The 11,079-nt window shown below is 50.1% G+C and overlaps 1 protein-coding gene across 3 annotated transcripts in view; it reads right to left on the bottom strand.

The window, feature by feature from the left end:
- Positions 1-11,079, bottom strand: part of Slc8b1 (solute carrier family 8 member B1) — a 34,982-nt gene that overhangs the window by 1,214 nt on the left and 22,689 nt on the right. For 2 of the 3 annotated variants that reach the window (XM_045132973.1, XM_045132972.1), the window contains 6 exons: positions 10,806-10,936; positions 9,321-9,462; positions 6,615-6,736; positions 4,018-4,171; positions 2,372-2,452; positions 1,072-1,139 (listed from right to left, as the gene is read on the bottom strand). In XM_045132973.1, the coding sequence (XP_044988908.1) occupies positions 1,072-1,139; positions 2,372-2,452; positions 4,018-4,171; positions 6,615-6,736; positions 9,321-9,462; positions 10,806-10,936 (698 nt within the window). The remainder of the gene's footprint in view (positions 1-1,071; positions 1,140-2,371; positions 2,453-4,017; positions 4,172-6,614; positions 6,737-9,320; positions 9,463-10,805; positions 10,937-11,079) is intronic. The other variant, XM_045132974.1, reaches the window with a different exon arrangement.

Genomic DNA, 11,079 nt, shown 5'->3' with positions numbered 1-11,079 from the left:
CCAGACACTGCAAACGAACTCCAGACACACGCACCACTTTGTGCATCTGGCTTATGTAGATCCTGGGGAATCAAACCGAGGTCCTTTGGCTTTGCAGGCAAGCACCTTAACTGCTATGTCATCTCTCCAGCCCCCCCCCCCACCTTTTTTAATTTAAAAAAAATTAAAGTATTTTATTTGAGAGAGGGAGAAAGAGGCAGATAGAATGAGAGAGAATGGATGCACCAGAGCCTCCAGCCACTGCAAACGAACTCCAGATGCACGCACCACGTTGTGCATCTGGTTTATGTGGGTCTGGAGAATCAAACCTGGGTCCTTTGACCTTGCAGGCAAGCACCCTAACTGCTAAGCCATCCATCCAGCCTTTTTGTTTGTTTTGTTTTTGTTTTTTCAAGGTAGGGTCTCACTCTAACCCAGGCTGACCTGCCTCAAACGCATGGCGATCCTCCTACCTCTGCCTCCTGAGTGCGCCACCACACCTGGCCCTCCACCTCCAGCTGACCAGATATGTACATGTTCACTGTTTTCCACTTCAGCCTCCAACTCTCCATATATGCCTTCCCTTTCTTTCTCCCTTTCTCTGTTTTCTTCCTCCCTTCCTTTCTCTCTCCCTTCCCCACTTCTCCCTTGGCTCATACCTATCCTGCTGATACCTTGAACCAGAGGGTTGCATGCAGCTGTGACTGGCTCCCTCTCCCAACCTCCCTGACCTCCCCCCTCTTCTCTGCTCAGAGACAATAATAAAATAATAAATCTATATACTGGTCTCAGGTCAGCAGTATCACTATCTAACCCTCCACTCCTAACACTGGGGCGCATCTTCCTTCTCTCTCCTCCCAGCAGCTCCCTGTGGGCACTGTTAGAACCTCGCACCCAACCTAGCGGTTACCCTATGCATGCTTATCCAGGGATGCCAGAAGCATATGTCACCCCATTTCACAGGTGAGGAAGCTGAGGCTCAGAGATGTCTTATTCATACAGCATTAGACTTAAAGAGATGGGACCTTATGCAAATGGTTTTCAAGTTAGTGCACAGGTCAGATTCGTCATGGATTCTGACAGTGGGCTCACCTTCACTTCCGACACGTGGCTCCGGATGATCTGCAACAGGCAGCCAAGCCCCACGCCTACAAGGATGTCTGCAGCCAGCTCAGGAAGCTTCGCTGGAGTCAAACCGCACAGCCGCCTGGCCTCCCTCCGACTTGACCCCAGACCCGGGCTTAGGCCTCCTTCCACAAGAACAAGCTTGATGTTCTTTATCCTCCATACCCATGCCTGGTCCCCAGACACCCCAGTGCCCATGTTAGTGCCTCTTAAGAAGATGGCTCTCAAGGACATATAAAGATCAGATGGAAGGGTCAGAAATGGCTGACACCTGTCAGCACCAAGATGGGCAAAGTGAGGCTCGGTGGACCCTTCTGTCCCTTAGGGAAGCTGGGGATGATGGAGCGTGGATAAGGTCAAGGTCATTTCTAGGGGTCATTTGGAGTTCCCTCCTTTCCACCTCAACTAAAGCCACACTGCTGGGAGCCAGTCTCCGTGGGCACAAAAGGGCCACAAATGCCCTGCTCCACCAGAAGTGACAGTGAGGCCCACGGGCCTGCCAACCTGACTGCTGCTGCCTGGCCGCAGCTCACCGTAGCCCTTGTCGTCGTGGAGCCCGGGAACGGCCGTGCTTCAGTCCTGTGACCTCACTTAGCCACTGACAACCCCGGGGCTCATGGAATGCCCACCGGGTGTGGCTCTCGCCTCCTCCACAGAGATGGCTGCGGGCCAGAGAGAATGAGGCCTGCCCAGAGGCCCCAGGCAACAGCGGGCACCAGGGTCTCCCCTCGCTGGATGCCAAGTCCTTCTGCTCCATAACCCTGCTGGCTACACTGCTTTCCGTTGTTGCTTCTGAGCAAGGGTCTTGCTATGTAGCCCAAGCTAGCCTTCACTGTAGGCATGCCCCACACTCCTGGCTCCTCCAACCTGTGTAAAGTAGAGTTGGCTGACCCGTGGTCTGATTTATAAATAATGTGATGGGAGCATAGCCATGTTCACACATTTGCATGTTGTCCCAGCCTGTCTGAAACATGGGCTCCCTGGTGCTGTGAAAACGTACCACCCACTGACATACAACGGCAGGACCTGCCCACAGCCTCTGAGCTCAGCACATGGTACAAGCCAATAAGGCCACCACCAGACAGCAAATGGCAGCTGCCATCTGAATCTCAATGTCCCCACTTATGGATGAGAAGTTGAGTCCCCTGCCTGAGGTGGGACATGGAGAGGCACTCCTGCGGGTGGAACACAGAGCACAGAGCACACGGTGGCCCTCAAGGCTGGGAAGCCACACCAAGACCCAGGGGAGGAGAGGCACAAAGGATACTGAAAATGATGCCACCAAAACAGGCTGAGAATGCCATCCGGGGGTAGCCCTGGCGGGCCAGTGTGAAGTCAGAGAACACATCTGTGTGGAAAGAGGGATGTGAGTGGCAGGCTTCCTCTGGCTTTGTCACTTTTTCTTTCTCACACGGCTATTTTATCAACAAACAGTGGGGGCTGAAGAGATGCCTCAGTGGTTAAGGTGCTTGCCTGCAAAGCCTAATGACCTGGGCTCGATTGCCCAGTACCTACATAAGATCGGATGCACAAAGTGGTGCATGCATCTGGAGTTCGTCTGCAGAGGTTAGAGGCCTTGGTGTGCCCATTCTCTCCCTCCCTCTCTCCACCCCCCATCTCTCTGTGCTTGCAAATAAATGTATCTATTTTATATAATGTAAAATAAATATATATTTTAAAAAACAGTGATGAACAGGTACTAGCCAACTGGGTGCTAAAGGTCGCAGCATCCATAAGACACTCTAATTCTTTCAACCTGCTCTGTCTCACTGGGAGCAACTGTGAGGGTGCCAGCACACAGCACTTCTGTTACGTGTTAGCAAAGGTGCCCAAAGCACTTGGCAGGAGAGTTACGTTTTACTGGCCTTGCCTGGAGGAAGCTGTGCCGCACATAACCTGGCCACCGGGGCTAGACGATGTGTGCCGTTCGCATTAGGTGTCCCTTATAAACTCCTGTGCTCAGAATGCTTGGTCCCCAGCTGGTGGCAGTTGAGGAGCTGGAGACTTACTGGAGGAGGTGTGTTGCTGGCATGGGCTTGGAGCTGTTACAGCTCAGTTTTCCCCTTGCCAGAGCTCAGCTCACTCTCCTGCTGCTGTTATCCACCTGCTGTGGCAGAGGTGATATCCAGCCTCCGTTCATGTCATGCCTTCCCTGCCCATCATGAAGCTTTCCCTCAAGACTATAAGCCAAAATAAACCCTTCCCTCCTATCAGCTGCTTTTTAAAATCTTTTTTGTTTGTTTGTTTGTTTTTGGTTTTTCAAGGTAGGGTTTCACTATAGCTCAGGTTGACCTGGAATTTGCTATGAAATCTCAGGGTGGCCTCAAACTCACAGTGATCCTCCTACCTTTGCCTCCCAAGTGCTGGGATTAAAGGCATGAACCACCACCCCTGGCTTTAAAAAGTATTTTTTATGTTTTATTAATTAATTAATTTGCGAGAGGGGGCAGAGAGAGAGAATGGGCATGCCAGGGCCCCTAGCCACTGCAAACAAACTCAAGACATGAGCCACCTATGTATTCGGTTTATCTGCATCCTGGGAAATTGAACCTGGGACCTTAATCTTCGCAGGCAAGCACCTGCCATTAAGCCCTTTCTCCAGCCGTTTGTTGCTTTTGGCCAGGTATTTTGTCCCAGCAACGTAAGTACAACACAAGGCTCTGTGTACGTTTATGTGTTTGTGTGTAATACATTCATGTATAGCTTAAGCATGGCTGGCTGCAACAGGATCCCCATTCTACCTGGACTCTGGGCAGACACTAAGGAGCCAGGTGTCAGAGAGTGGGAAGGTCTCTACAGTGCCCTGACTCAGCCCATATCATCCCATGCCCAGTAACGGCCATGCCAAAATGCCACACCAATGCTGGGACACACACTCTGAACACACCCCAGGACCACACCCAGCCAAGTCACCTCCAATGCTGTTCCCCCAGGCCAGCAGTGTGAGCCCCAGGACAGTGTTGCTCAGCCGGAAGACCACGCCCAGGGACCGAAGGATGTTCACCACCTCGGTGGCAGCCGTGTTGATCCACAGAGCACTGGTCAGGAAGCCCAGGAAAGCAAAGAGCTGTGGAGGGAAGGGGGTCCTGACAGAACTCTGGCTGATCCCCACCAACCAGGGACAGCATCAGGTCCTTGTCTCTGACTCATGCTGGGGTGTGTGGCTCAGTGGCAGAGCCCTCGTGGAACAGTGCCTAGGACTCACGAGTTAATGTATGCAAGCATTACACGCGCACTGTAAGTGCTCAATCAAAGGTTAGTTCAGCCGGGCGTGGTGGCGCACGCCTTTAATCCCAGCACTCGGAAGACAGAGGTAGGAGGATTGCCATGAGTTCAAGGCCACCCTGAGACTACATAGTGAATTACAGGTCAGCCTGGGCTAGAGTGAAACCCTACCTTGAAAAACCAAAAGCAAAAACAACAAAAAGGTTAGTTCAGCACCCAAAAGCCATAGATTGTTACTAGAAAAATGTAGTGCCAAGGATGAGATACCTTCCGGGGAGTTGTTAGCCAGGGAGGTCCCTGGTGCCCCCAAAACATTACAGGCCATTGCCGAGGCCCCTGGTTTCCTGCCAGGAATAGCTAAGAAGACCAAAAGACTGCCAAAGACTCCACATACTTGGGCTGCAAGGTCACTGAGAAACGCTGCTGGAGCTGAGCTGAAAACCACCTCCATGTAGACCAACTGACAGAAAGCTGGAAGAAGCCATTCTGCATGCAGTTCAATGGGAGAGAGAAATCACCAGTGAAGATTCTCCACAGTGGACACTGCAAACCTTGTATTTCGCCAACCAGGGCAAATGAGCCAACGGGTACAACAGTGGCATGTCTGCTCTCGAATTGGACTGGAGGCCCACTCCATGGGAGAGAATACATGCCTGATTCTGCAGACCTACAACAGAGGTAGTCATGACACCTAGGGGTGTCACATTTGCCGGTGTCTGGCTAGATGTATATACTGTGCCCACCAAACTGTCCAGTAAGCGCTTCTTTTAACGTTCATACCCATATATTAATGCTACTCTCACTTTTGGTTAGAGAAGCTTCTCTTTTCGGATGATAATGACATTGGGATGACTCAGAAGACACTACAGTGCTGAGAAGAAGTGACAGAGGAGTGCTCAGTACTGAAACATCTCTATCACACGTTTCAAGGCTCAGGGTCCATTGCAGAAGAGGTGGCAGAAAGAATGTTAAGAGCCAAAGGAAGGGAAGGACTCCTTACAACATGCTCCTCCAGACACAAAATGACCTGGATATCCATGACCTCACAGTGCCTGACACTACCCACATTTGACCATCATAATAGGAGGAAAAGATGATGACATCAAAATAAAAGACTGATTGAGAGGGGGAAGGGGTATGATGGAGAGTGGAGTTGCAAAGGGGAAAGTGGGGGGAGGGAGGGAATTACCATGGATTATTGTATGTAATTATGGAAGTTGTCCATAAAAAAATTTTAAGATTGTTAGTTCAATATTACTTGGGAGTTATTATAGATCTTTATCAATTTTTTTGTTTGTTTTTCCAGGCTGACCTGGAATTTACTATGGAGTCGCAGGGTGGCCTCGAACTCACAGTAATCCTACCCCTGTCTCCCGAGTGCTGGGATTAAAGGCGTGCACCACCACGCCCAGCTTCAATTTTTTAAACGGGCTGGAGCGATGATTTAGTAGTTAAGGTGCTTGCCTACAAAGCCAAAGGACCCAGATTTGATTCCCCAGGACCCATGTAAGCCAAATGCACAAGGTGGTGCATGAATCTGGAGTTTGTTTGCAGTGGCTAGAGGCCCTGGCATGCCCATTCTCTATCTGCCTCTTTCTCGCGAATAAATAAAAATAAAATAGTTTAAAATTATTTATTTATTTATTTGCAAGCAGAGAGACAGAAGGAGAGAGAATGGGCATGCTAGAGCCTTTAGCTACTATAAACGAACTCCAGATACATGTGCCACTTTGTGCATCTGGCTTTACATGGGTACTGGGGAATCTAACCATGGTGTTAGGCTTTGCAGGCGAGTGCCTTAACCACTGAGCAATCTCTCCAGTCCTTATTATAGCTTTTTAAAAAAGTTTTTTAAGTTTTATTTTTATTTTTATTTATTTACTTGACAGAGAAAGGGGGGGGCAAGAGAAAAAAGGGCCATTGCAATCGAACTCCAGATGCATGTGTCGCCTTGTGCATCTGGCCAACATGGGTCCTGCAGAATCAAACCTGAGTCTTTTGGCTTTGTAGGCAAAGGCCTTAACTGCTAAGCCATCCCTCCAGCCTTTAACTTTTTAAGAGGAAGGGTGGGAAGGCAGGGGGTGGGAATGGGAGGAGCAGTAGGCTGCTGTTCACACTGAGTCCACAGTCAGGAAGCAGAAAGCCTAGCTAGACAGGAAGTCTTCATGGGGAGATGAAAGTGCCCTCAAGCTGACTGGTGATGGTTGCATATCTGTGAGCAGAAACAATTAGGAGCCGGGTGTGGTGGTACACACCTTCGGTCCACGCGGCCCTCGGGTGCTTACCCAGTGCAACTTGGGGGGCTCTCTGTTGGATGTCGCAAAAAAGGTCACCGAGGCCAGGGCTGTGCCTGCGATCACCACCACAGCCCAGACAGGAAGAAGGCCACCGATCTCGTAGACGCCATCTGTGGGGCAGAAAAGGGAGCTGTGTGCTCCACAGTACTTTCTCCATCAGACCCCCAAGGTTGATGGAGAAACCCAGGCGACAGTCCACTGTGTGCCTGGGAGGTGGAGGACACTCCTGTGTCCTGTCCTGCCTAGCATTTCTGAGAGAAAGAAAAATCACACACACAACTTTAGCACCCCAGTGAGTCACGGCTAAAAGAAAGAAGAGGGATGGAGAGATGGCTTAGTGGCTAAGGCACTTGCCTGTGAAGCCTAAGGACACAGGTTCAGTTCCCCAGTACCCACATAAGCCAGACGCACAAACATCTGGAGTGTGTGTGTGTGTGCGTGCGTGTGTGTGTGTGTAGACAGAGAAATAGATATAGGTATTTGGTTTTTCAAGGTAGTATCTCACTCTGGCCCAGGCTGACCTGGAATTAACTATGTAGTCTCAGGGTGGCCTTGAACTCATGACAATTCTCCTACCTCTGCCTCCCAAGTGCTAGGATTAAAGGTGTGTACCACACCTGGCTTTATATATATATATATATATATTTTAAAAGATAAGAAAGGTGATCTTTCCAGCCTTTTTCTATGAAACAGACTCTCTACCCTTACCCTCTCTCACTTCCATGGCAGACATCACTAATTAACCACTGTTCCTCTATTCAACTAAGCTTCAAGGTACCTCCCTCCAAGCAGGCATCACCAATAGATGGGCATTACTATACAAGATGAACCAGATGGTCAAACCCAACCTCACAGGCATGTGGTGTAGCTGAGTGGTATGTCACTTGCCTAGAATGTGCCAGGTCCTGGGTTCCAATCCTGACACAAGAAAAAAATTTAAGCCAGACATAATTGAGCACAACTATAATCTCAACATTTGGAAGGTTAAGGCAGGAGGGTTGCTGAAAGTTCAAGGTCAGCCTGGGCTACAGTGTGAAAACCTGTTTCAGATAAACAACCTACCCTTGCCTATGTACTAGAGCTCTGCTAAGTCAAATCATTATATGAATAAATCCACTAACAAGACACTCTATAGGCAGGAACATTTTCTAGAATTCTCCACTGACACCCATTGAGAGTAGTCTTGAAGGCAATGCCCAGATACACACAGTGAAACTTCTTCTTGTTGTTCTTTTTATGCGGGGGGGGGGGGGAGGGAGGAGTTGAGGTAGGGTCTCACTCTAGCCCGGGCTGACCTGGAATTCACTATGTAGTCTCAAGGTGGCCTTGAACTCATGGTGATCCTCCTTTCTTAACCAACTCCTATATTATTATTATTTTCTACCTTATATATAATGTCCATGTTACCTGTAAATGTCAAAAAACTCATACATGAATAACCAGATCATAATAACTAATAGATTTGACGTGATCTAGGCATTTCTTTCCCAATGGCTCTGACAACTATCACTCTCCTGAAAAGCTGCCTCCTTGCCCCTTGACTGTTCATAAGATTGATGAGAGAGAATAGCCTACTATGTACACAAACTGCAAAATAAATTTTGGCAAATGGGAAGCTAAAAGCTGTAGCTCCCAAAAGCCACAGCTGTGTGACTAAGACTTTAATCATGGACTACAGTGATTGTGGAGAGGTAAATGTTACCAGTCCAGAGCCAACAATATTTTGGGCTGTATTAGCCTTTTTAATGCCCAATAATATTCCTCTACATGTGACCTGAAATCTCTCAGTGACCAACTAAGATATCTACTGCTATAAATTTAAAAAATCTCACAGCTCTACTCCCTTCAAGTTAAACCTATCCTGTCTCTGACCTGTACTTTATTCCCCTGATTATGACAATGCTCACCCTGTCTTTTGGTCCTTGCATACTCACATGCCTCACTGAATTCCGCCTGGACAGAATACATGCCTTCACTCCACAGCGAGTCACTGAATTCTTTGTGGCCACTGAATATCAGCCCCTGAACATCCAACTGCCCCAGGACTGCACAGGATACTCCCTCAGCTTGAAGCAGCTGGAATGTGAGTCTTTGCCCCAGTCCCAGCCCATGCAGTCCTCCTCAAAATGTTCCACTCACTCCCAGTTCTCCCCAATTTCTTTTATCCTTCCAGAGTCTGGACTGAAGGGTTAATAGCCTTCCCTGAAAACTAAAGGGAAGTAAAGAGTTAGTAACTATCCTTAAAGCTGCGGTCAATGAGGAAGTTTAGCACCCTTCCCTGATTGATGTACTCCCCTTAGCCTAGATGGCCTTGAAGGACCAGAGACCATCTGAGTATCCTCCTTTAGACATTCCTGGCTGAAGAAGCCTGTTCTGAACAGGACACAAACAGCTACAATCTTATCAACTGCGCCTGGTCCAGTCTGTTTTTCTTAGGATCCTCCTTACAAGCTTACACCCCAGCCTGGCCCAGTGCTTCAGTCTTCTGCTTGCAAATGCATCTGTAGCCAGTAGGACTGGGCCACTGGTCATGGAGAATTTGGATAAACGGATGGCGGCCCCAGCATACAGGAAGCGCCAGCTGTATACCACCAACACCTATGAAGCACCTGTTGCATGCCCAGGATTCTACTTTGAGAAGACGACTCTAGGATGGGAGGAGGAGGAAGACGACGGTGGGGAAGGGGTACTCACAGGCCCCTGACTGCAGGGTCAGGACAAGGAACAGTGGGCTGATGACCAGCTGCAGACAGTTGAGGGGCCGTTTCCAATTCCGATCTTCCCTGTCAGGGTCCACGACGGGCACGGTGAGGAGCAGCAGGAACTCCACAGGCAGCTGTGCAGGAGAGAAGGGGGTGGGAGAGGAGGCCACAGCAGGAGACTGGCTGAAGGAAGTGCCCCACTGCTGTGGCCAGGAACCATGTTGCATGCTGTTCCCATCACTGTCAGAGCAGTGGGAACACAGGCTGGACCCACGACAACGCACGTCTTCCCTCAGGCCCCGGAGGAGACAAGGCCTGAGATCAAGGCACGGCACAGCTCTGTCCTTCCAGAAACGTTAGGGGACGCTCAATCAGTTCCTTTGCTCTTCCTGCCTTTGTGGGCCACGTGTACTCGGTGGCTCTGGCCCCACACCATTCCTCCCAGGGTGTCATCTCCCCATCGGCCAGCCGTCTGGTCCCTTCTGTTCTACCAGGTGATGCATGCACAGGTTCCGAGTTAGGCAGGAATACCTTTGGGGATGTTACTCCCCTAGCACAGCACTTCACCTGCTTGTCCTGATTAGGTACCTGTGACTAGGAACTGTAGAAAGCCGGGAGCATGGTACTCAGCCCTCCGTATATGCCAATCCATGAACTCCCCACCCCAGGCCCTTCCTGCACCAGAACTGAACTCCGACACCCACTGCCTCATGACTAGTGTGCAGTGCTATTTTTCTGTCCCCTGGATTAACATCTTACTATGTGACTTGTCAGCCAGGGTGCTGTTGGCAACTGTGATGTGAACCAAGGCTTGGTATGTGCTTGTGTGTTTGCCATGACCTTTACCCCTGTGAAAAGGGCATGCTCTAGCTACCTGCTGGACCCCTAAAGTAATACAGGGCAGATCTGAACCCAACTACCAGTCACAGTCAACATTAGTCACTCTGACCCACCCCCAAGCCTATGAATGAGAAAAATTGTGGCGGGAAGTCAGTGAGATTTGGGGATGTTTGTTCCATGGCGTTACTGCAATAACTTACTGATACAACCACTGTATTATGATCCCACTTAATATGGGAAGAAACAGCCCCAAGAGTTGTAGATACAGTTCACTCCTTGGCCCTGGGGCTGAGAAGACCTAAAATCCACCCAGGCCAGAGGATTTTTCCTGTTGCCTCTGGGAGCTGCTAAGGGCTGTGAGGTGTGATGTCCAACCTTGGTATGGGTAGCTGAACTCCCAGGGCATGGACTCAGCACCTCTCCTGAGTTTTCCCAGCCTGAGAGGCCATTCCCTATCCTCCACAGAGGACAGGAAGACTCCCAAATCAGGCTAGCAGCCAAGCTAGAGAACTCAGTTTTCCCACCAGTTCACAGGACACTCATTCAGAGAGGGACTCAGCAGCTCCACCCTGCAGGCTAAGGCCACAGTGGACTGCAGTCACCAAGCCAAGAGCTGGGGCCCCAGGTCCCCTTGTACCTTGACCACTTTGAGGAGCCTCCAGGACACGGGCTGGTCTTTCCACCTCCTGTAGTCCAGGGGGTTCAGAGCCCGGGCCAGGATCTGAGCCGAGGTCTCCTGGCCGTAGAACAATGGCCGGTACTCATCGCCTGTATGTACGGGGTGGCCACGGTTGGCTTGTCTTAGGAGGCCTATGCCACTCTCTGGCTCCCCAGTCCCCCTGTCTGGCAGAGGGCAGGCACATCCGGCCTATGGTTCGGCCCATGGGAGGCTGGCTGGGGGCCTCACACCG

The sequence above is a fragment of the Jaculus jaculus genome, chromosome 13 (assembly GCF_020740685.1).
Source record: "Jaculus jaculus isolate mJacJac1 chromosome 13, mJacJac1.mat.Y.cur, whole genome shotgun sequence".
Classification (NCBI taxonomy): Eukaryota; Metazoa; Chordata; class Mammalia; order Rodentia; family Dipodidae; genus Jaculus; species Jaculus jaculus.
The sequence above is the reverse complement of the archived record's forward strand: the minus strand, read 5'-3'. Positions and strand labels throughout refer to the sequence as shown.